General features: G+C 33.2%; 3 protein-coding genes across 4 annotated transcripts; 2 read left to right on the top strand and 1 right to left on the bottom strand.

Moving 5' to 3' along the window:
* Positions 1–568: 568 nt before the first annotated feature.
* LOC108320677 (protein MLN51 homolog) lies at positions 569–5,573 on the top strand. 2 transcript variants are annotated; one of them, XM_017552185.2, is made up of 13 exons: positions 569–1,589; positions 2,055–2,157; positions 2,251–2,456; positions 2,549–3,090; positions 3,223–3,387; positions 3,712–3,820; positions 4,115–4,228; positions 4,363–4,418; positions 4,504–4,549; positions 4,754–4,816; positions 4,905–4,983; positions 5,096–5,151; positions 5,307–5,573. In XM_017552185.2, exons 1-10 carry the CDS (start codon positions 1,099–1,101, stop codon positions 4,779–4,781), a joined length of 1,860 nt encoding a protein of 619 aa, XP_017407674.1. In that variant the 5' UTR covers positions 569–1,098; the 3' UTR covers positions 4,782–4,816; positions 4,905–4,983; positions 5,096–5,151; positions 5,307–5,573. The 2 variants fall into 2 exon arrangements, with proteins under 2 accessions (XP_017407674.1, XP_017407673.1); XM_017552184.2 differs by having other exon boundaries at positions 2,549–3,387.
* Positions 5,574–6,190: 617 nt separating this feature from the next.
* Positions 6,191–10,179, top strand: LOC108320539 (uncharacterized). Its single transcript, XM_017551985.2, has 5 exons — positions 6,191–7,864; positions 8,157–8,700; positions 8,783–9,002; positions 9,109–9,165; positions 9,810–10,179. The coding sequence occupies exons 1-5, from the start codon at positions 6,895–6,897 to the stop codon at positions 10,053–10,055; spliced, it is 2,037 nt and encodes a 678-aa protein (XP_017407474.1). The 5' UTR covers positions 6,191–6,894; the 3' UTR covers positions 10,056–10,179.
* A 2,295-nt stretch (positions 10,180–12,474) lies between these two features.
* On the bottom strand, positions 12,475–13,873 carry LOC108320511 (F-box/kelch-repeat protein At1g80440). Its single transcript, XM_017551952.2, has one exon. The coding sequence runs from the start codon at positions 13,665–13,667 to the stop codon at positions 12,603–12,605; it is 1,065 nt and encodes a 354-aa protein (XP_017407441.1). The 5' UTR covers positions 13,668–13,873; the 3' UTR covers positions 12,475–12,602.
* Positions 13,874–26,791: the final 12,918 nt, after the last annotated feature.

Here is a 26,791-nt window from a genome sequence, read left to right as displayed (position 1 = left end):
CCATATATAAATTAAGACTAATGGATTCAAATACACTAATTTAAAAGTAAAAACAATCAAAATATATAATCAAAGTCTTCTCAAAAGAAGAACCGAATAAAGAAATTGAGGACCCAAAGCTTATTAGTTGTTTTTCTTTGTACTTCACCGTGTCTTAACTTTTGACAAGTAAAACTAAAATAGATTATAACCAAACTGGATAAATAATTATTTCTTTATCATTGTTCAATTTTTTTAATAATGTGTCATTTTATTATTGATTATCCAATGATACATACACTAGTTCGTTTTTCATACACATGATCATGAATCTTAACCGTACTTAATGGATCTTATTGTTTTTCATACATAGAGACAAAAATATTGCATGAAAATACAATTGAAATATAACTAAAGCAGCTTGAAATCATTGGCTCGTTACAAGTCAAAATAAAATTCGATCAAATTAATATGTAGGAATAACCCTGTCTAATATAATGTTTTTTAAATCATAAAACAAGTGATGAATTGTAATGGGTCTTTTCTTCTTTATTGTTCAGCACTTGGATTACTCCAATTTTTTCAAATGATCTTATTTTATATTTTGATGATCTCAGTGCTAGAAGTTCAGGGTTCATGAGATTCCAAATCTGAAATAAAGGCAGTGTTCCCCAAAAATATTATCACATAATTCATTCTTCCCAACATTGTCACCTATTTTAAGTTCTTAACTCCTCTCTTCTCTTTACAATTCTTTCTTCTCACACTCAAATCCTTCTACTACGTTTTCTTACAACACAACGCAGCCCAACCCGTCAAAATCCACTCTTTTTTCCGCTTCAACTTTCTTAGATTCACACTTGCCTTTGCCGTTTCTATCTTCTCGTAATCTCTCAACTTTTGGGCTTTTCCGATTTCACTGAAGAAACTTCTCATGGAGGGTTTCGATTATTGAGGGGAAAATTCCGGATTTGATTACTTATTTTACCACTTTGGGGTTTTGGCGTTTGGTATTTGTTGAAATTTGTGCTTTTGTAAAGTTTCCGCTTTGTGGGGGCTTCTGTTAGGAAATTTCTAGGTTTTGGTCGGGGTTTATCGGGTGTTGCTCTTTCCGTGCTGATGGCTACCGTGGTTGAAGAAAACAACGTTGAGTATGATAGTGATCCCGAAGATGCAAAGAGACTGTTAACAATGCGGAGGCGCGAAGCCAGTGATGACGAAGAAGCCGAAGGGGAAGAAGTCACTGATAAGAGGGAAGTTGGTAGAATAGAGGTTCGTTCTGATAACTTAGATGATGAAGGAGGTGTTGAAGATTATGCTAATGATGGTGATGATGTTGAAGAAGGACAAAAAGAATTGCAAGAAGAAGAAGAGGAGGAGGAGGAAGTTGAAGAAGTGTACGAGGAGAAGGGTGCAAGTGGGGGGGTTGAGGTTGAGGGTCCAGTGGTTGTGTCTAAGGAATCTGATGATGATGTCAGACCCCCTTTGGAAGATTTTACCGAGGACCATTCTGAGGAGAAAAAGGAGTCTGATCCATTTGCGGTTCCCACAGCCGGAGCTTTTTACATGCACGATGACCGATTTGGGGACAATGCTGGTACCCGCAACAGGTATGTGATGTTTACTTCTAATTCTTTTCATTATGCCAAACATAACCTCTGGAATATGTGCATACAATGTAATGATTCATTAATACCTAACTTGGAATGTCATTGTTGAGCTGGCTAGGACCACTGTTGTATGGTAGTTTCAGCTTAATCATGGTCTCAGTTTTAGTGCTGGATATTCAGCTTTGTCACCCTGTGTGGTCCTACTCGGCTTGTGCATTACTTTTTCTTGTGATCTATGTTAAAGAAAATGTGCTCAACTTAGTCAGAATGCATTGTCTTTGATACGCTGATAGTGAATACTCTCTAGTTTCAACCAGTTTGGAATCACCTTAGATGTTATTTTTAAAATAGTTCTTAGAAAATTCAACAATTTTACTGTCTTGGCAATTTATGATATGATTGGATGACAATGTAAATATTGTCCTTGTATTTTAATTATGTCTTGTTTTTTTATCTCCCCTTTAGACGGATACATGGTGGAGGAAGGAGACTGTGGGAATCCAAAGATGGCAAGAAATGGGGTCATGATAAATTTGAGCAAATTTTGCATGAAAAGCATTATGAGGAGGTAATGATCTTTAAAGTGCTTTATGGTCAATCGTTTAGTTCTATTGTCATTTTTATAGCGCTCCTTTTCTAATGCTTTCTGTCTAAAATTTAGAGGAGACCTTCTAAGGGTAATTATCATGGCCGTGGTAATGGTCGAGGCACTGATTATAGAGGGTACGTACGAGGAAGTAAGAAAGGCTATAATAGCAGTAGCAATCAAAATCAGATGCCTAAGAGTGTTGTGAGAGGGAGAGGCCCCCAAAAGTATGAACGTAGCAACAAAATCAATGGTCCATCTTCCCAAGTGCAAAATAAACAGTAAGTACAAGCTTCATTTTATAAAATTTGCTGGAAACTGGAGACCTATAGCCTCAAGTGACATTCTGATACGAATTATTTTGTTTTCCTAGATCTGGGAAATCTCGTGAGAGAAATTCAAATGTTAGTTTGGAGAGGACTTCGACACCTTCTTCCCATGCAGAATCTGACCTTGTGCCTTCCAAAAATCAAGTGCTGGCATCAAATTTGAATTCAGCTTCCCCACCATATTACCCCTCAGGCTCTTCCAGCAATGATATTAATTTGGCACAAAAAAGGGAGGTGAAAACAGGTGGCAGTAGCAGGAATGTTGGTCCTGTTGCTGTGGATGAGGGTTTTCCAGTTCAACAAAAGAATGCTCTGATTCAGGGAAAGAATGTTGTTGATTCCATCAGCATGTCAAAGTTGTATATAAATGAATCCACCCCTCGATCTGTTGGAAAGCCTTTGAACAATGTGCGTATGGCACGACCTGGTTCTTCTGTAGTCAATGCTTCTCAATCTCCTCACCCAAGGGCTTCTGGGACTGGGAGGGGAGTATCAATCCCAGTACATACAAATTTTCAGCGTTCTTCCTCACATAATAAAATTTCTCCATCAGAATTCCAGGCTATTCAGACAAGTTCTGTTCCAGGTAGGAATTCAACTTCTGTGCAAGCTACTGCCCCACAGTTGGGCCAAAGACCTGGCAGTGGGTTTCCATTGTCATCACCCACCAAAACAGCCACACCAATTAATTCACATGATTCTGGAGAATTGGATTCAGGTTCAGAATCTGGTAAAGGCAAAGGGGCTTTGGTTGGGAAGGGGAGGGGAGCTTCCCATGGCGCAGGACAGGGAGCTTTTGTTTATGGTGGGGCACAAGTAATAGGCACCGCTGGAAATGTGGGTGTTAGCCATGGAGATCCAAACTTCCCTGCTTTCTTGCCAGGTTTGTACCTACATTACTGACCTTGTGGAAACTTTATATTCAATCTACCTATTATTTGTTATTAAAACATCTGATGTTGGAATGCAATTTCTTATTTCTCATGCGAAATTAGTTGTAAGTTATAGAGCTATGCTGTGTAGAAAACTAAGTAATTCTTCTATTTATTGTTAAAAGAGAAACATTACCACAAAGGTTCTGGTGTTAACACCCATGTTTCTTTTAGTTTGCTTGTAGTCCTTTCTGAACAAGACCAGCAGTTATCATTTTCTGTTAATTTGTTTGTTACGGATTTTCTGATTTTGACTAGATTTTGATGGAATGCAGTTATGCAATTTGGGGGCCAGCATCCTGGGGGTATAGGAGTTCCTGCTGTTGGCATGGCATTCCCTGGATATGTTGCTCAGCCTCAACTGGGAAAATCAGAAATGACATGGTATGGGTAAATCTCCAATTTTAATGTGGAGTAATGTTTTTAGGAGTTGGTAATTCACATGTTTTAGTGCCTTTTGTCATGGTCTTAATCTCTCTCTACATTGCTATAAGAATAGTGTATATCAATGACAACAAACCATGATAGCAGATATTTTAGAAGAGGATCACACAAGAACATCTTGCTCATTTGTGTTAAATAGTTCCTTTTTTACTTAAAATGGATAAACGTTATGATTCCTTTTTGTTCCCTCTCTATTGGAACCCATAATAATATTTCCATCCTCCTTTGGTTTAGGCTACCAGTCTTGGCTGGTACTGCAGGAGCTTTAGGGGCTACATACCCATACCTTGCTGTTGATGGTGCAAGCAGTCACCAATCTGGACAGGCCTCTGCAATGGGTACCTCAAGGTTGGCCAAGTTTTGTAGCATTGGGATATATTTTCATATCACTTAGTACTTACCACCGTTTCCTTTTCAATGTTCTTAAATCATATTGCTAGAGGCTTGATTTATTATTTTCTTTTGTTATCCAACCTGTGCAGCAAGGACCATAGTGTTAACAAAGCCAATAATGAATTGAAGCCACCTCAGAAATCTGGTAAATATTCATGTTCCATTTCCTCTTATACGCTATCAATTCCCCTTGGTTACTAACATTATAATTTTTTATTCGTTTTCTGTAGAGCTTGCAAGTGAAGAGTTTGGACAGAGGCAGAATAAACCCCGAAGGCAAGTTGAATTGATAAAACCATCTTAAGTATTTTTAATTATTATTGTTGTGGACATGGCAATGGTACTGCACAACTACCGCTTCTTTTACTTGATTTTTACTTTAAGTGCTGTGTAGTCACTTTGTAGGGAAGCTGGAAAATGCTCATTCCGTTTGTGTATTAGATATTTAATAATGAATGTTGGTTATGCTCTATTATGCAGATACTCAGAGATGAATTTTGGTCAGTGAATATGGTGCACTTTGTTTGAAGTAAACAGATAAAGGTTTGTTATTTCCCAGTGAAGATCTTCGTTGTTGTTATTACCATTATTGCTTCAAATTCTGAGTTTTGGTAATTTTGTTATTTGACAGGCCTTTCTCCTCCTGGCCCTTAGTTCTCTAGCTTTTCATCTGGAGCACTTTGGGCTACCATAAGTTTCAGAATTTTCAGGTAACCTTGTAGCTACCATAAGTTGAATTTTCATCATTCAACTTTTTTGTTGGTATTTTCGAATACTTATCTGTTTCATTTTCCTACCCCTTACCTATTCTCTACACTACAGCAATATAACACCTGCTCTTGCTGTTCCCATCGTAGAAGTACTTGTTAAATTGGAAGGTATGGATTAATAATTACTAGTTATAATGTTGGTGGATTTGACTCTTCTAAAGTGAGCAAATTTCCTCTCTAAAGTGAATCTCTCATATTTGAGGAGTCAAATCTCTATACCCTTTTGATCAAGAAAATGCTGACAATTCCTGGGTTCTTTCCAGGTTCTTCCTGCAGGTTGGTTTCTTAGTGAAGCATGTGTGAAACACACGCAGGCTTCTAGAACTATAAGAACAGAGGAAAGGCTATAGGTATCATTTTGCAGCAGCTGATTACATTGTGGGTGAAATTTTTCTCATGTAAAGGTTTTTGTATTCATCTGGTTTTGACCATGTGCTTATATCATCTATATAAGCTTATCAGACATTTTAATGTTTTGTTCCTTTTCTAAACAAAATTCAATTGTTTGCTATCATAGTGTTGATGTTTTAGTTACTTGAATATGCAGTTTTGCTTGTTTCCTACAGTATCTATAACTTTTGATAAGAAACTTTTATTCTTCTTTTAAATAAGTTGTAAATATTTTTCAATCTAATGTTGTAACTATATTATTCAATTTTCTTTTTAAGGTTTTAATTTATTAAAGAACAAAAAAATGTAGTTTTTTCCTCCTTCAATTTTATCATTCGACTGAAGAGGGTCCAATATTTCTATTATATCATAAAGTTTCAAATTTTGAGACTATTGTTGTCTTGGAATATTTTTTTATTTTCTCCTTAACAGAATAGTAAAAAGAAAATATCCCATTTACACATATTAAAAAAGACTCGAGCAAATCAGTGACATGAAAACTTATACAATGTCTGTCGAATATTTGATTAAATTCTTATTTTTCCAAATTAACTAAAGAAAACTAGCTTCATTACATTATTTACAAGAATTTAATACAGATAAAGTCGGTCAACTATTATGCCAATTGTGGCGCGTGAATATTCGCTACTTAGCTGTTTATATATCATCCTTATTCAATATCATATTTAAGACAATTTTATTCTAACCAGCTATTATTAAGTTGGAACAATTTTACTCTTTTTTGTTAATTATTCAATGAAAATATTCACCGAATAATAATTAAATTACTTTATAATATAAATTGAGAGAACCTTTCATCATCATTTTCTCTCTGATGTGACCTCTGAACATGCACATGAAAGTTGTTGCGACCTCCGAGCTCGCCAATAATTAATTCAATGATTTATGAAAAATTATTCTTAAATCTCAATGAGACAATACAAGTTTTTTTAAATATTCTTCATACGGAAAAGATAAAAAAAAAGTAATAAAAAGAATTATAAATTAGAGATATAAAAAGTTTTTTGGATTGATTATTTATGCTTTAGTCAGAAAGAGAATTGAGTTTGTTATGGTTGACCAACCCCATACATGTGCAACGCACGTGCATTCGTTCTCTGTGAAACTCCTACCCCTGTCTCTTCTCTTCAGCCTTTTGTTTGTTCAGTTGTTGAACTCTCGTTTTCGGATGAAGGAGCAATTCCAGAATAGTCGTTGACCCTGAAAGCAGAAATCTTGGAGTACCATCACATCTTTAAACCATTGAAGAACACGAAAAATGCATCAAGAACTGTAACACACCTTTTCTTTACCATTTTTCCTTTCACTTTCTTTCTTTGTAAAACTTGAACTTCCTATATATGGTAGAAGCAACAATGCTGAAAGAACTGATCCTGAAGAGGAAGTGAATTTACAAGTGGGTCTCAAGCTTCTTTAATGATATAGTAAACGATACTGGTAATGGAGGACTGCAACAGCAGCAAAGGAGAAGTTCATGCAAATTTTACAAAGCAGAAGAACTCTTCAGCAAGATCAGGTATCTGTTTGAAATCTTCGTCATCTGGAAGGTCAACTCCACAAAATTCCCCTTCATTTCAGAGACCACATTCTACCTTAACACCAAGAAGAGAAAGCAAGGGTGTTGCACAGTGCTACGGCAGCAACCGGATACTGTTATGGCTGCTTCTGATAACCCTTTGGGCTTATCTTGGATTTTTTGTACAGTCTAGGTGGGCACATGATGAAAAGGAGGAGGAATTTTCAGGCTTTAGAAGCAGACAAAGGGATGCAACAAAATCCTATGATGAACTGAATCAGCATCATGATTTGATTGCCAAAAACATTTCCTTATCTGTTAAAATCGAACAAGTTGTGAACAAACCAATAGATGTGGCTTTGGCCAAGAAAGAATATGGTGTTCTACCTGAGGTTAAAGCTAGCACAAGGAAAAGAAGAAGGCGACCAATGCATGTTTTGAGAGGTAAGAGGAGGCGAAAACATAAACTTGAGAGTGGTGGTTTGGAGGAGCTGGAGCCAGAGATTCCCCCAAGGAATTCCACCTATGGATTCCTTGTTGGTCCATTTGGTTCGTTAGAGGATAGAATTCTGCAGTGGAGTCCTCAGGGGCGTTATGAAACCTGTAACACCAAAGGGAAATTTGCGCGCCTTGTTTGGTCAAGAAGGTTTGTTCTGATATTTCATGAGCTTTCCATGACTGGAGCTCCACTTTCAATGATGGAGTTGGCAACTGAACTCTTGAGTTGTGAGGCTTCTGTTCATGCTGTGGTGCTTAGCAGGAAGGGTGGTTTGATGCAAGAACTTGCTAGGAGACAAATCAAGGTGCTTGATGACAAAGCATATCACAGCTTCAAAACTGCAGCCAAGGCAGATCTTGTCATTGCTGGATCAGCTGTCTGTGCATCATGGATTGGTATGAACACATTGCTTGAGTTTTTCCTTATGCAGTGTCTGAAAATAATGCAGAACCAGCATAAAAGTTGCCAAAATATCAGAGCCTTAGTTGAAAATCCTCATATTAATTCTAAAACTAATATGGCATAGGACTTCTGGCATTGAAAGATAGCAAAAGTGGTTGAGTATACCTATTTTGAAAACTTCAATTATATATCATGAGGTGGTTCATAATAATATGAACAATTGTTTCTTACTATGTACTTGTTGTATACATCTTCTCTTACTTGAACACCGTTACATATTTCCAGAACAATACATTGAACATTTTCCCGTTGGAGCAAGTAAAGTTGCTTGGTGGATTATGGAAAACAGAAGAGAGTATTTTGATCGTGCAAAGGATATGCTGCAGAGAGTGAAAATATTGATTTTTCTCTCTCAAGCACAATCTAAGCAATGGCAAAAATGGTGTGAAGAAGAAAGCATAAAATTGAGATTACAGCCAGCACTTGTTCCATTGTCTGTCAATGATGAACTAGCTTTTGTAGCAGGCATTCCCTCTACACACAATAATGCATCCTTCAGTGCTGCAAAAATGGATGAGAGAAGAAAGTTGTTGAGAGATTCAGTTCGAAGAGAAATGGGATTGAATGATAATGATATGCTTGTTATGAGTCTGAGTAGCATCAACCGTGGGAAGGGTCAGCTATTTCTTCTTGAATCCGCAAGAACAATTGTAGAAGATGAACCATTGCACCATGATAATAAGAAAATGCCAGTGTCATTTAATGATGGGGAACACCATGATAATAGTAGTGTAGCCTTCAACAATATCTCAAGCACATTTACAAAAAGGTACATAAATCTCAAAACTATAGGGTGGTCTATCTAGTATATTTATCTATTGGACTATTGATGCATGTTTTTGTGTTCACAGCAAGGAAGTGTTGTCCAACAACAATGCAACAACTGCACAATCTCTCAAAATTCTCATTGGTTCTGTCGGATCTAAGAGCAACAAAGTGGATTATGTTAAGGGTCTGCTAAGATTTTTAGCACACCATTCAAACTTGTCAAAGTCAGTTCTGTGGACCTCAGCCACTACACGTGTTGCCTCACTTTACTCTGCTGCAGATGTTTATGTCATAAACTCTCAGGTAAATCATGTTTAATTTGTATAAAACATTCTCTGCATAGCATCTATTTTTATTACATTGCTTGAAAAACATACTAAGTTTTTTTCTTTTTCAAAATGGTGAAAAGGGATTGGGAGAAACATTTGGAAGGGTGACTATAGAAGCAATGGCATTTGGTCTTCCGGTATGGTTTCCAATATGCTTTCCCTTGTCTTGTAATCACATACTATGGTAGTTTTGTTATCCTTTCAAACATTGCTCATTGATTGAGTTTAGAAATGGAAAATTAGTTATCCTTATATTGCTGTTGTCAAAGAGCAACCTTTTACATTTGAATATGCCCTTGTATCAATATTTAAAGAAAGAGTTATATTGTCCATACTAGTCTCACGTAATGCAAATAGCATTGTGTATAGTATGAACCAACTGGACCTGAAGAAACATTTTAGCACCTACCGTAAAACATTCAACAACGTGTATTGATGAAATCGCGGTCCTCTGATTAGTTCTTTGGACCGTGTCTCATTGTTTTTACCAAATGGCTTTTTGTCTGTTTCTTTTTTTTCGCCTGCGATCTAAATTGCAGGCGAAAATTCATTAGTTCCTCCGTCTGGATGAACTTGGTTATGAGATTTGAAACCAAAAACCAATCTCAAATTACTATAAACTGCATAATGACAATATATACCTTGCTTATTTCTATGATTCGGTTAAGGTAGTTGATACTTGATGATCTCTAGGTGTGATGTGTCTATCTATGTGGAAAGTTTATTGAATAGTAGAAATGAATGTTGACATTCATTGTTTTCACTTAAAAATATGGAGTAGGTGCTTGGAACAGATGCTGGAGGAACGCAAGAAATTGTTGAACATAATGTGACAGGTCTCCTTCATCCTATTGGTCGCACAGGGAACCATGTTCTTGCAGAGCATCTCCGGTTTTTACTTGAAAACAGCTTTGCAAGAGAGAAAATGGGGATAGAAGGAAGAAAAAAGGTGCAGAGGATGTTCTTGAAACAGAACATGTATGAGAAATTTGCAGAGGTTCTTGACATGTGCATGACAACCAAATAACTGCTTACATTCTTTCATTGGATTCAATCACATACATGGTTGTCACTCAAAATGATATTTCTTGTGCCCACTTACTATCTTTCTTTTTTTTTCTTTTTTTCCTGAAAAACAATATTTTAACACATTTTTTTACAACATTTTAACATAATATAAGTATTATTTTTTCACTTGTTCATTATTTATTTTTTATTGTATTATGTAATGACATATTCTAAATCTAAAATGATATATGTTTTTGTCAAAAATATGGTTAAAAAATATGTTAACATATTATTATCTTTTTTTTCTTTTTTAAAAACATAAAAATGTGTTCTTTTATAACCATTTTATTTTCACAAAGTGTGTGTTAAATGAATGCAAAGTATTTTATCTTATCCTATAGTTACTATTTTCTAAATGTTTCAAGATGCTACCATTTTATTTCGAGTCAAAGGTTTCCATTTCCAATTCCTATTCTATGTATGGTAAAAAAAAGTAATAGTGACTTCATTGGCTTGCAATTGCAGAGTATCCATTTTCTTCAATCTTCCAAAGTTAAGTTTGTAAGAAGTTGATATAAAATCAGGACAAATTATAAAGGTAGAAGGATAAACAAGCTTGTTAAGAGATCCTTTTTAGGATGTTATATTTAATAGATTTGAGTTATTTTATTTTTAAATAGTTTTACTTTTAAATGTTTGTTTCGAACAGATCATTTAAATTTAATAATTTCTTTTATTTTAATAAAGTATTTCAATTAATACTAATATTAAAAATATTTAATAATTTTAAATTATTAAAATTGATTAAGGTTATTTTTCGATTTAAAAAAATGTGAACTCTTGTAAACCAATAATATTAGATAATGTGAAATACAATTTGTTTTTACTTGTTACTAATTAGAATTTTTTTTTATTTATGACATTGGAGGAAGTTTCAATTGGTCGATAGATAGTGTAAATGAATATATTTACATTTAACATTGGTACTAAAAATTATTGAATTTTCCGAATCAATAGTAAGAAAAACTTATAACAAAATTTAATATATATATATATATATATATATATATATATATATATGTATGGTTTCTTATCTTATGTTTTAAAAGTGAATGACAAAAAAATTATTATTCAGAAAAAATATATACTTTAAACACGGAAGTATTTTAATATTTTTTATTTTTAATTTAAAATAAAATAATAAAAAAATTATTCAAATATTTTTAGTTTTAAAATTTAAAATTTAGAATCTATTCAAATATCTATAATATATAAAAATATTTTTGTTTGATACACTTTAATCTATTGTATGTTTTATATGGAATATGATCACTCAAACTTAAAAATGTCTACACATCTACACTCATCAAAGTATTTACACTTTATTTTTCAACCATTGGCTTCCAATTTTTCATTTATTAAAGTATTTTGCCTTCAAAGTTGTTTAACTGTATTCACTTGCTTTTCTCACAATCTAATTTCTTGATCCATTTAAATTCATGCACTGTTCTTACCGTTTCATTAACTTCCTATTCATTCATACATTCAATGTTTTCATTTAAAATTCATGCATGCACTTTCCAGTGGTACTTTAATTTTTTGTCATTTATTTGCTTTCATTTAAATTCATTAATATTTTCTACTTTCTGCCATTTAACTGCTTCTGATATTATGTTTGTGCTTATCTCAATTTTGTTCCCATCAATATTTGAAAAATTGTGACCAAAACAGGTAAATGTTAATAAGTGTTTACTTCCTTAATTCAAGACTATCAATATTAATTAATTATATTTTAAACAAGGAAGAAAGATTTAATTATTTGAAATTGGTTTTAAGAAAGATGCGTATACGTAAGTTGATAAAAAGAATGAACAGATTGGAGCATAATTAGAATTAGACAAGTGCAGGTTTGGATAAAGAAAGGGTCACATTGAATGGAATAATAAGGAAGAGGTCTTCTAGAACAAAACTTGAAACTTGTCGCTTTGTGGGTCCCTTGCAATTCATTGAGGCCTTATCACAAACAGATAAAATGCAAAAAATAAATGAAACTTTCCAAATGTATACATTACCTTTCAATTTAATCATGCTCCCGCAGACAGTTACACTAATTCTCTTTGAAAATATGCACTCATCTATGTTTCAGAACATTAAGGATACACACCACGATGTCATTCTTCTCATGTTTGCTATATTGAAAATTGAAAAATGAACTTTCATGTGTAGACATTAAAGCAAATACTTTCATGGATCTTTTCTAAACTTAGGTTTTTTTCAATAAATTTAGAAATGATTCTTTTAATTTATTTTTTTCTAAATTTTACTTCTAAATACACTCTCACTTATCTTCAAATTCACTTAAATAAAAACAACAAAATTTACCATCAAATCTTTTCAAATCCAATCAATCACTCTTTTCAAAAAAAAAATACTTTTAACGATGAAATATCAATTAAGTTTCAATTAAGTTCTGACGAAACTATTTACAAAACCAAACCTATATTGGTTTATGTTGTAAATTCTTAATTTATATAACTTTTATATGGAAAAATAAAAAGGGAAAATTCTAAATTTCCAAAACGCAACCGGTTTGGATATGACCCATGAACCCTTCTAGGCAATCCAGTTTCCTCCAGTTGCAACACTCAAAATCGAAAGCAAAAGCCACGTGGGCTTCACCGTAGCCGCTAGATCCGATCAAAACCAGCGTCCCATCCAACGCCCCAATGTACGCTACGTTGGGTATCTCCCCCGGCACCGTCGATATCTTCTGCCACGTGTTGTCGCGAAGCGAGATCAAGTCCCCGCCTCTGCAAAGAAACACCGCCTCGTCATCACCACCGTCCACTAACGTTCTCGGACACGTGGCGCAATCCAGGAAGTCCTCTTTCACTTCGTCCCAGCTCCATGTAGCAGGATCGAACGCCTCCGCGCTCTTCTCGAACCTTCCCTGCTTCTCCGTCAGGTAGCCCCCGACGACGAAGAACTTCCCGCCATGGAAAACGCCCTTGCACTCGTCCCGCTCCGCCGCCATGTCAGGAAGCGAAACCCACCGGTCCGAGGTAACCTCATAGGCCAACGCCGAACGCAGCGCGTTCTTCTCGTTGTCGTGTCCACCGGCAACAAAAACCGTCTCCTTAGAATCCGACGCGCAAGCGAAAAACGTGCGGGGCCCACCCGGCATGTCCGCAGCGCGGCGCCACTCCGCCGACAAGAAATTATACACAAACACAGAATTCGAAGCTTTCCACGAATTCGGGTCCAACCCGCCCAACAAGACAAGATCGTACCCGACACTAACTAACTGACAGAACATGGGTAACCCAGAATAAAACTCGGGCGGTGGTGGCAGCTCGTTCCAGTGACCCGTTTCCGGTTCGAACACGCTGAGACGGTAAACCGGGTTCGTCACTCGCTTGGTCGAACCAGTTCCGGGTTGGTGTCGAGCCTGAACCATCGCTACGAGCTTCTGCGCGTTTTTCGTGCTTCGCCGTTGACGGTGGTACTCCGGCGAAAGAATCTCCGATTTCCAGAGCTTGCACACTGAAGCCACCGTGGGGAACTGCTGGTACGAAACCCGAATGAGACAGTCCCGTGCTACGTCCTGTGGTAGACCCGAAATCAACTCCATGGTAACGGAAATCGGTAAAATTGAAAAGAACGATTTTTTCAATGTATCAGTGAATTAAAGAAGACCCATACACCGGAATCGCCGAAATAAAGGATCTTGCGAAGAAAAGAGAAAGAGGGTATACGGAATTTTGAGAGATAGAGAGAAATGAGTTTGTGTTGTTTTGCTTTGGATTTAGGTTGTTTTGTGAGTTTTAAAGTTTGAGGGTTTGGGATTTATAAAGAGGAGAAATTAGTGTGCACACATAGTTTTGGGTAAAATGTGAGTGAATAGGGTGATGGTGTTCTAGAAGGATTTGATTATGACATGCACAATTTGGTAAAAGACTTTTTTTATTATTTATTTTTATTTTATCCAAAATGAAGTAACGGTCTATCCTATGCATTTTTATTTTTATTTTTTTAATTTGGTGAATTTGGTGAATGATGCAAATGGCAGCAATTGGGTTACATGGCCGTTGGCTAGCTCAATAGCTGTTGCTTTTTAGTTAGTTATTAAAATGATATCATACCTTCTTTACTTTATCTTTTCAAATATCTATCTCCACATTCTAAGTTAGATAAAAAATATATATAAAAATTATTATAATTCCTGATTTATGCTGCGACCACCTTTCTCTATCACTGTATTACATCAGATATTTATTCCCTAATTATTTTGGTTTAGACTGTTTTCATTTAAGTAATAACTTTTCCTTGAAGACATCTATGATTAAATATATTTTTTATTTTTAAACGTAAACGTAAAATTAGAATTCATTTTTATTTTCTAAAATGTTGATATAATTTAGTTTTAAAATCTTAAAAATAAATATATATAATTTTTTAAATTAATAATTATTTTTATATTTGTTAAACAGTGTTTTAGATTAATATCTAAATCATATCTTATCATAACTATATAAATAATTCTTTGATATGTTAACTAAATTTAACTTCATTGAATTAGAAACATTAAAACGACGGAATTTAATTTTATGTCAAAAATTAATAATAAAAACATATTTAACCTGTCTATCTATATAATCTTTATCAAAATAATGAATGGAAATGTTTGCTTTGTTATTTTTATTGTTTTTTTATTTTATTCAATCTAAATATAATAAATTATATATATAACCTTGTATGATAGAATATGATTTCTCCGTTTTCAGTTCATCAGTTCATTATATTCGATTCTCTAACTCTACTCTTTATGGATTTCTAATTACACAAGTTTTAAATGTTTTTTTATAAATATGCGAATAGATGTGAGTAAAGACACAAAAATAACATCTGAGAGGGATTAAACTTTTTATATATATTAGATCTTATAAATTATATTTTGATACTAAATTATACAAACCTTACCTTTAATTTATAGTAAAATAGATAGCATTATAAAACAACCACCTCTATACCTGAAATACAATTTGTAAGTTTATTTATTCATAAAATATAACAATTAATTGAAAGTGTATAGCTATAGTTTTTTTCTTGACACATGGTCTCCTTTATTCCCTTGTTTTATTATTTACTTATTTATTTTATCTTTTTTCTGTGTCATAAAATTAATTTTAACATTATTTTAAAACATTTATTATTAAATAGAAATTAAAATTAATTATAATTTATTTATTATAAAATATTTATTAATTTTAAATATTTCAATTATTATAGAATTTATGTATTTGAAAACTTAATTTATTATAAGTATTTAAGTTTAGAAAATTAGCCTTTCAAATCTGTTTAAGTTTTATTTTGATTTCCAAATTTGTTTCATTTGGAAAATACTTCGTTAATCAATCTACACGGCTCATGCACAAACACTATTAAGCAAATCAATTAAAATAAAATTAATCATATAGTTGAATATTTTATGAAAATAATATAAAATCGAAATAAATTATTTTATTGATAACTTGAAACCATGAGCAATATATATATATATATTACAAAATATTTTTTAATTTAGAAAACTTAAAAGAAACTAATGAAAATTGGAGGAACTATATATGTATGTTAGATGTGTATGTTAAAATACTATTCCCGATAACTTCGTTTCCCATGAAACCTATATACAATATATTTTATCTCACTTTCTTCCATATGCAATAATTAATGTTTCTCTGTCAATGTTTCCTCGTTGACTTTATAGCTATGCATCTAGAAACTTTTGTTTTTTAATGTTTATCTTTCTTTTTTCTTTATTATTATGAGGTGTAAAATGAAATACAATTAATTTTGGAAAAAATCAAGAGAAGATTATATTCTGACGTAAAGTTTATTAAATAAAGTGTGAATTAGTTTGAAGCAATAAACTAATCGGAATCTCGTTTTTTTTAAGTATATCTATCAATTTAATATCTCACGTATTCTATGAGAATTGTTTTCAAAATACTATTTGAAAAATAGAAAATAAATAATTTACTTTTTAAAATCATTCATAAAAACTGTTTTTTGTTATACTAGTTTATATGTTTATAAAATTAAAAGCATAAATAGGTATGGATTCTAATAGTTCCGTTTTCATTTATTTTAATTCTGCATAGAAGTAAATAATTTCATTGAATATATTAAATTACAACCAATATAGTTAATTTTAAAATATATTACTATGAATTGTGTCTGTCACGTCGTGTCAAATTTATTAAAAAACTAGGAATTTTAATTTAATGTATAACTTTCTAATGAATGATTAGTAAGACACTTCCATGTCACACTTAATACATGAAATGAAAAGGAATTCAGATAAGTAAAACTACTAGTAAATTCGTAAAAAAAATTATTTTTAATTTTTTCCTTTTTTTTTATAAAATTTTGTAAAAATAAACTACTATGTGCCAAGTCATGATTGTATTATATGACAGTGATAATATTATCACTTCATGGTATTTAATTTAGTTTTTATATTTAAAATTTTAGTTTAATCTAATTTTTTAAAATGGATAATTTAATCTCTTTTCAATTTAAGATCAAATTTAATTACTTTTTACATTTGTAAAAATATATTTAGATGGAGTTATTTAATGTATAATTCAACAAAATTATTTTAATATTTCTATAAAATTTATAATTGAACTTAATTATTAATTTAATCTTAAATTGGAAAGGAACTAAATCATTACATTTAAAAAAATAGTGTCTAAATTGAATTAAAAGTTTGAATATAAAGATTAAATAGAACACAATTATATGTTAATACTAATACGTAATAATCGTTGTCAACGTGATACAACTATAACTTAACACGTTATAATTTATGTTTTTAAATTAAAAAATTAAAAAAATTAAAAAATTAAAATTCTTATAATTTGACACACGATATTAATGTCAATTTAATAAAAATATTAAATTATATTATTTTCAAAATTACAGAGTAAAATTAACAGGAAAAAATTTAATTAATCCAACAAATACAAAAAATTAAATATATAAATAAACCTTTAGTTAATACAAAGAGGGAATAATTAATCATGAATAATAAATAATATTTTTATTACTTTTCTAGGTCCTAAATTAATACAAGTCTAGATTTACGTTACCATCGTAACATATATATCATAAATATTATAGTTTTAAATATTTAATAGTGATTTATATATCATCTTATAACATAATCTGAATCTCATATACTTTATTCATATATATATATATATATATATATATATATATATATATATATATATATATATATATATATATATATATATATATATATATATAGATGAGAGAGAAAAGAGAGAGAATAAGATAGTTACTTTTAAACATAGATCATATAAAAATAATACAGAAATTGTAACACCCCTAAAATATAAAACATCTCACACCCAATTTATTTCATTAATAAAGAAAACATCATACAATATTACAATCCTCCATTTAGGAGTAACATAGTTCACACTGGAAATACATTATATTTTCACACATAATTAAAACACTCTTAATCTTTTTTTTTTCTCTTAAAACATTCTTCAATTTTCTGCTGCTTCCTTCTTCACTTGAATTGGTTCAGACGTCGTTCCCTCATCTGCTCCCGTATAACAAAAATATTATACGATCATCGCAAAAATAAGATTTTTCCGGCACAAACAAACAAGTAAGGGTGAGCTACCATGCAAAGTTCAAAGAAAAGCATGACACTATTATTATACGTAATACATTCACCATAAATTCTAGCAAGATGCAATTATCATACTAGACTCTATTATCCGGATATAATGTTGATGGAAGTCTCGGGTGGTCATGCACTTGTGGTGATTTCAACAACAAAAATTTTGGCCAAATATAATATATCACATCACCCACAAGGTTAATCCATTAATGTCTATAAACATAGACTAGGACCTCCTACTACTCTCACAACATAACACATCCTTCTCTAATTGAGACTGGAAGATTATTAGAGTTTTAGGATCACCACCAACAACAGGACCTTCAACATCAACATATACACTAATACCATGCCAATTTAGAGTCTCGACTCATGCTATATTTCAAATGAATAATTTCATATCAAACATCACAATAAACACTCATAATAGAATTCATACAAGATAATTATAAACAATTAACAATAATAAAGTATTACTATAAATGATCATATAAGAATACAATATTTGACAATCATAAAAATAATCTTAATATAAAAATTCATGGGGAAACAAGAAGTTGAATCTGGCAGAGCCGGTTAGACAACCTCTAATCCATCCAAAAGTACAATATAATTAAATAACAAGAATAATAACATATATGGGGAAATAAGAAGTTGAATCTGGCAGAGCCGGTTAGACAACTTCTAATCCTTCCAAAAATGCAATAAAATAAATAAGTAAAGCAATAAATAGTTTGGGGAAACAAGAAATTGAATCTGGCAGAGCCGGTTAGACAATTTCTAATCCTTCCAAAATACAATAAAATAAATAAAGAAAAACAATAAAATGTTTGGGGAAACAAGAAATTGAATCTGGCAGAGCCGGTTAGACAATTTCTAATCCTTCCAAAATACAATAAAAACAAATAAGGAAAACAATAAAATGTTTGGGGAAACAAGAAATTGAATCTGGCAGAGCCGGTTAGACAATTTCTAATCCTTCCAAAATATAAAAATAAACAATTTAATAGCATACATATGGCATAACATAATCAACATCACATTTTACAACTATCACACTTGGATCTAAACACAGAAGCATATTCTCATCCAAAATTCAAAATCATACAGAAACAAAATACTTCACATTCAAGATTTAAGATCAACAAAAGTAACATATACAAGACTCAAAATAATACCAAACAAAATGTAACTCCCCTTACCTCTATTCCAGACTTAGTTTTCCTCTTCTCAAATCAGTCTCCGGAAACTTCCAGAATTTCCCTTCTTCAACTAGAATTTCTTCAAACTCTCTTCTCTCACAATTTCTCTAGAATTTTGGTGCCAATTTTCAGCCTCCCCCCCTTGGCTATTTATAGCCAAAAAATTTTACTATTCATTTTTACTATTCACTTTTACTATTCATTTTTTACTATTCAAAAATTATTTTTTATTCACCATTCTTATCTCTGAATAATTGAGTTTTACGTGGAATGTTCTCTTCCACAATTTATTTTAATATTATTTTTTTTTTACTATTCACTATTCACTATTCACTATTTACTATTCATTTTTTTTTTAACTCTTAAAATAAATTCTCAAATTTTTAACTCCTTCCTTTGAAATTATTATTATTATTGGTACCTATCATAAATTTTAATTTTTTTTTCTTACCATACTATTATTAACTTTATAAAAATAAATAAAAAAAAAACAACTATTTATTAAATTTAAATATTTTACATGGGTCTTACATTCTCCCCAACAACAAAAATTTTCGACCTCGAAAATTCGACACTTCACAAAAAAAGATAGGGATAAGAATGTTTTACATCATCTTCTAATTCCCAGGTAGAGTCACCTGTTTTTCTATCCCAAACTACTCTTACTAAGTTGATAGTTTTCCCTCTAAGCTCTTTGGTTTTAGTGTCTTCTATACAAACAGGTTGCACTTCTACGGATAGATCCTCTCTGATTTGAATATCTTCCACTTCTAAAATGTGAGAAGGATCATGAACATATTTTCTTAGTTGAGAAACGTGAAATACTGAATGGAGTTTGGCTAACTGAGGAGGTAACGCCATCTCGTAAGCGACTGGCCCAATTCTTCTCAAAATTTGATATGGACCAATGAACTTAGGAGAAAGTTTCTTCGAACGAAGAGCCCTTCCTACTCCTGTAGTTGAAGTCACCCGCAAAAAGACATGATCTCCGACTGCAAACTCCAATGGTCTCCTTCTTTGATCAGCATAGGACTTTTGTCTGCTCTGTGAAGCCTTCATTCTTTCTCGTATCAACTTTACTTTGTCTGTGGTCTGTTGTAGTAATTCAGGTCCTATCAGAGCCTTCTCACCGTCCTGGTACCAGCATAAAGGAGTTCGACATCGTCTTCCATACAGAGCCTCGTAAGGTGTCATTCCAATACTAGCATGAAAGCTATTGTTGTAAGTGAACTCCACCAAAGACAATACCTCATCCCAGACTCCCAAGTGATCCAAAACACATGTCCTCAACAAGTCCTCAAGTGATTGGATTGTTCTTTCAGATTGCCCATCGGTCTGGGGATGATACGCTGAACTCATCTGCAATCTACTGCCCATCTCACTCTGAAGTGTCTGCCAAAAGCGTGATGTGAACTGCGGATCTCTATCTGATATGATGCTAGAAGGAACGCCATGTAGTCTCACGATCTCCTTGATATACAGTTGTGCCAACTTTGCCATTGACATTCTCAAATTAATCGCCAAGAAATGAGCACTCTTGGTCAATCTATCTACAATCACCCAAATAGCATCATGTCCTCTGACTGTGCGTGGTAAATGAGTAACAAAATCCATAGCTATGCTATCCCATTTCCACTCAGGTATCTCAAGTTGCTGCAATAGACCTCCAGGTCTCTGATGCTCTACCTTAGCCTTCTGACAGGTTAAACAAGAAGCAACAAATTGCGCTACATCCCTCTTCATACCAGACCACCAAAAAGACTCCTTGAGGTCTTGATACATTTTAGTCATGCCAGGATGCATGCTAAAACGACTCTTATGACCTTCCTCAAGGATTAATCTTATCAACTCTGAATTGCTAGGAACACAGACTCTGCCTCTGAACCTCAGAATGCCATCAGCTCCCAAGGTAAAATCTTTACCTTGCTCAGTCCCAATCAAACTTGCTGATTTTTGAAGCTCAACATCTTTCAACTGCTCTACTTTGACACGCCTCAACAAGTCATTGGACACCACCAAATTACTGCATCTGATACTATCAGCTTCAAATTCCACCTGCAATCTCAAGTCTCTGAAGCTTTCTACCAACTCTAACTCTTTGACCATTAAGGCTGAAATATGCACTGACTTCCTGCTCAATGCATCAGCCACCACATTAGCTTTCCCTGGGTGATACAGGAGATCAAAATCAAAATCTTTAAGAAACTCCATCCATCTCCTTTGTCTCATATTAAGCTCCTTCTGATCAAAGAGATACTTTAGGCTCTTATGATCGCTGAATACTTGGAATTGAGCTCCATAGAGGTAGTGCCGCCAAATCTTCAAGGAAAATACCACTGCTGCCAATTCCAAATCATGAGTAGGATAGTTCTTCTCATGAATCTTTAATTGTCTTGAAGCGTATGCCACCACTTTTCTTTCTTGCATGAGTACACAACCTAATCCCTGATGAGAAGCATCACAATAAACTTCAAACTTTTTACCTGGTTCAGGGATTACCAAAACCGGTGCACTGGTCAGTTTCTGCTTTAGCTCCAAAAAACTCTTCTCACACTTATCCGTCCAGACAAAAGGTTGATCTTTGCGAGTTAGTTGTGTTAAAGGCGCTACTATTCTAGAGAAATTCTCTATGAACCTTCTATAGTAGCCGGCTAATCCCACAAAACTCCTTATTTCAGTTATGGTTTTCGGTTTTTCCCACTGCAGTACTGCTTCAACTTTTGTTGGATCCACCGCTATACCTTGAGCTGATATAACATGTCCTAAGAATTTGACTTCTTGCATCCAAAACTCGCATTTTGACATCTTTGCATACAATTTCTTCTCCCTCAAGATCCCAAGGACGGTCCTTAAGTGTTCAACATGTTCTTCTTGAGTCTTAGAATAGATAAGTATGTCATCTATAAAGACTACGACAAACTTATCAAGGAATGGTCGGAAGATTTTGTTCATGAAATCCATGAACAGGGCTGGAGCATTAGTTACACCGAACGGCATAACTACATACTCGTAGTGTCCGTATCTGGATCTAAAAGCGGTCTTCTGTACATCTTCTGGCTTCACCAAAATTTGATGATATCCAGACCTGAGATCTATCTTTGAAAACACCTGAGCTCCATGCAACTGGTCCAACAGATCATCAATCCTAGGTAGAGGATATTTGTTCTTGATGGTTAGCTTGTTCAACTGTCTGTAGTCGATACACAATCTAGAGCTTCCATCCTTCTTCTTTACCAACAGTACTGGTGCTCCCCAAGGTGACACACTTGGTCGAATAAATTGCTTCTCCAACAATTCTTCAATTTGCTTCTTCAATTCAATTAACTCCGCCGGAGCCATTCGATATGGGGCTACTGATACTGGTCCAGCTCCGGGTATTAAATCAATGGAGAATTCTATTTTCGTTGAGGAGGCAATCCTGGTACTTCTTGTGGGAACACATCATTAAACTCATTAACTATAGGAACATCGAGATTTTGTTCATTTTTCTCGACTTCCACATGAGTCAAGATAACGAAACACGAAGATCCTTCTTTGACTTCCTTTAACACTTGTTGTACTGACAGCAACTCCGCTTCTTCAGGATTAGGGAAAATCAACTCCTTTTTGCTACAATCAATAAGGATACGATTGGCAGATAACCAATCCATTCCTAAGATTACATCTAAACCTTGTAAGGGTAAAGATATAAGATGTACTTTGAACCTACGTCCTTCTACAATGATTGGACATTGAGGACACATCCTCGATGTTTTTATCAATTTAGAGGCTGGTGCAGATACCATGAGATCATACAGTAACTCTCTCACGGGTAGGTTCAACTCTTGAATAAGAGTTTCAGACAAAAAGGAGTGTGTCGCTCCAGAATCAAATAGAACATTAAACTCTCTACCAGCTATCATACAACATCCAATGATGAGATTACCTGATTTTGCAGCTTCTGCTCCAGTTAAAGCATAGACCCTTCCAGTTGCTTGAGGCCTGTTGTCAGTCCTTCTCTGTTGAATCGGTTGTTGAGGTTGAGCTGTTCCGCTTTTAGAGGGACAGTTTCTAGCAAAGTGTCCTTCTGCTCCGCAAAGGAAACATTTGTTGTGTGAAAGAAGTTGCGGACAAACGCTCTTCAGATGAGGTCCTCCGCAAACGAAACATCGGATTATTCTCTGCTGGTGTTGTTGTTGATGAGAATTCCTATGAGGTTGTGGTTTGACATAAGGTCGATTCCTTACATGTTGTCCAACTCGTGACCCAGATGGTCCTCCCACCCTTTGTAACTTTTGCTGAACTTCCATCTCCCTCCTTAACCTTTCCGCAACTTTGGCATGTTCAACTAAAGCAGAAAACTCTTTAATAGCTACAGGGTTCAAGGCTAGTTGTATGTCTGCTCTCAATCCATTTTTAAATTTTCTACACCTCCACTCTTCATTTGATGGTTGGGTGTAAAAACGTCCCAACTGTTTGAACTTGTCTGCATACTCAGCCACCGATTTGTCACCTTGCACGAGTTTCAAAAATTCCACCTCTTTTGCATGTCTTACACTGTCCGGAAAGTACTCAGCGTAAAACTTATTTTTAAAAACTTCCCAGCTAATAATCTCACCACCTTCCTGTAATACTAGCTTCATATTGTCCCACCAATGTATTGCTTCTCCGAACAGCTGATACTCGGAATATGCCAACCTAGTTTCTGATGAACAATTTTTCGCATCGAAAATCTTTTCCATATTCCTTATCCATAAATCAGCCTCATCTGGGCTTGTTCTCCCATTAAAAGTAGGTGGACGGTGTTGTAGAAAGTTTTCCAAGGTCCATTCCTGAATCCTTTGAGCTCCTACAGACGTGCCATTCGCAGATAGTTGCCTTAAGGCTTCCACATGTTCTCTTTGACTGGCTTCAGAACTTAGCCTAGCCGCTTCTAATTGTTGTAGAGCAGTTTCGTGCTGCTGCACTAAAGCAGCGCCCTGTTGTTGAAGAGCAGAGGCGATAGTCTCCAAAGCTCTTGCCAAGCTAGGCACATTAGAGGATTCACCATTGGATTGCCCACGTGTCATTTCTCTCTATTCACACAGAGAATTATTGTTATTATGATTTATAATATGAGTTGGTAGGATAAATCCACAACTCTTAGGTCGTCTTAAGGACGAACCGCTCTGATACCACTAAATGTAACACCCCTAAAATATAAAACATCTCACACCCAATTTATTTCATTAATAAAGAAAACATCATACAATATTACAATCCTCCATTTAGGAGTAACATAGTTCACACTGGAAATACATTATATTTTCACACATAATTAAAACACTCTTAATCTTTTTTTTTTCTCTTAAAACATTCTTCAATTTTCTGCTGCTTCCTTCTTCACTTGAATTGGTTCAGACGTCGTTCCCTCATCTGCTCCCGTATAACAAAAATATTATACGATCATCGCAAAAATAAGATTTTTCCGGCACAAACAAACAAGTAAGGGTGAGCTACCATGCAAAGTTCAAAGAAAAGCATGACACTATTATTATACGTAATACATTCACCATAAATTCTAGCAAGATGCAATTATCATACTAGACTCTATTATCCGGATATAATGTTGATGGAAGTCTCGGGTGGTCATGCACTTGTGGTGATTTCAACAACAAAAATTTTGGCCAAATATAATATATCACATCACCCACAAGGTTAATCCATTAATGTCTATAAACATAGACTAGGACCTCCTACTACTCTCACAACATAACACATCCTTCTCTAATTGAGACTGGAAGATTATTAGAGTTTTAGGATCACCACCAACAACAGGACCCTCAACATCAACATATACACTAATACCATGCCAATTTAGAGTCTCGACTCATGCTATATTTCAAATGAATAATTTCATATCAAACATCACAATAAACACTCATAATAGAATTCATACAAGATAATTATAAACAATTAACAATAATAAAGTATTACTATAAATGATCATATAAGAATACAATATTTGACAATCATAAAAATAATCTTAATATAAAAATTCATGGGGAAACAAGAAGTTGAATCTGGCAGAGCCGGTTAGACAACCTCTAATCCATCCAAAAGTACAATATAATTAAATAACAAGAATAATAACATATATGGGGAAATAAGAAGTTGAATCTGGCAGAGCCGGTTAGACAACTTCTAATCCTTCCAAAAATGCAATAAAATAAATAAGTAAAGCAATAAATAGTTTGGGGAAACAAGAAATTGAATCTGGCAGAGCCGGTTAGACAATTTCTAATCCTTCCAAAATACAATAAAATAAATAAAGAAAAACAATAAAATGTTTGGGGAAACAAGAAATTGAATCTGGCAGAGCCGGTTAGACAATTTCTAATCCTTCCAAAATACAATAAAAACAAATAAGGAAAACAATAAAATGTTTGGGGAAACAAGAAATTGAATCTGGCAGAGCCGGTTAGACAATTTCTAATCCTTCCAAAATATAAAAATAAACAATTTAATAGCATACATATGGCATAACATAATCAACATCACATTTTACAACTATCACACTTGGATCTAAACACAGAAGCATATTCTCATCCAAAATTCAAAATCATACAGAAACAAAATACTTCACATTCAAGATTTAAGATCAACAAAAGTAACATATACAAGACTCAAAATAATACCAAACAAAATGTAACTCCCCTTACCTCTATTCCAGACTTAGTTTTCCTCTTCTCAAATCAGTCTCCGGAAACTTCCAGAATTTCCCTTCTTCAACTAGAATTTCTTCAAACTCTCTTCTCTCACAATTTCTCTAGAATTTTGGTGCCAATTTTCAGCCTCCCCCCCTTGGCTATTTATAGCCAAAAAATTTTACTATTCATTTTTACTATTCACTTTTACTATTCATTTTTTACTATTCAAAAATTATTTTTTATTCACCATTCTTATCTCTGAATAATTGAGTTTTACGTGAAATGTTCTCTTCCACAATTTATTTTAATATTATTTTTTTTTTACTATTCACTATTTACTATTCATTTTTTTTTTTAACTCTTAAAATAAATTCTCAAATTTTTAACTCCTTCCTTTGAAATTATTATTATTATTGGTACCTATCATAAATTTTAATTTTTTTTTCTTACCATACTATTATTAACTTTATAAAAATAAATAAAAAAAAAACAACTATTTATTAAATTTAAATATTTTACATCGGTCTTACATAAATAATTTTAGAAAAAAGTATGTTATCTTGTTTATATGATCATACACAATGAAATTATTTTAATTACTTAAAAAATAAAATTATTTAATTACTAAAGTATTTTTAAAAAATATATCTTTTTATGTTATAGTATATTTTATACAATATAGTATATAAAGAGAGAAGAACAGTCAAAATATTACACAGAAAAATACAAAATACTTTTGAAAACAAATCTAAAGTGATTGTGTTCTTGTTTTCCTCATTTTAAGGCTTTTAAGGAAACAAAAACATTTTGAATTTAACTATTTTTTACAGAGACATGTTTTCAATCTTTTATGACACGAAAAAGAAGCAAGATTTTTTTTCTTTATTATTTTATTTTTGCACTTTGAGGTTATAAATTGTAATGGTTAATAATCCATGTGAATCACAGAATAATAAATAGTATTACTAACATCAAATGGAAAAAAAACAGAGACATAAAGATAAGATGCTAGAAAGAAGATTGTTACCTAATTGGAAATAGTTGTTTCATATCGCCTCTTTTATAAATATGTTTTCAACTTGTAAGGACCATTTATTGTATCTTCTACAACACGTCATTTTATCTGTATTATGGATTCTGTACATTTCAAAATAATAGACTT

This window comes from Vigna angularis, chromosome 9 (assembly GCF_016808095.1).
Source record: "Vigna angularis cultivar LongXiaoDou No.4 chromosome 9, ASM1680809v1, whole genome shotgun sequence".
NCBI lineage: Eukaryota > Viridiplantae > Streptophyta > Magnoliopsida > Fabales > Fabaceae > Vigna > Vigna angularis.
Note: the sequence above shows the minus strand (reverse complement) of the source record. Positions and strands in the feature narration are given on the sequence as shown.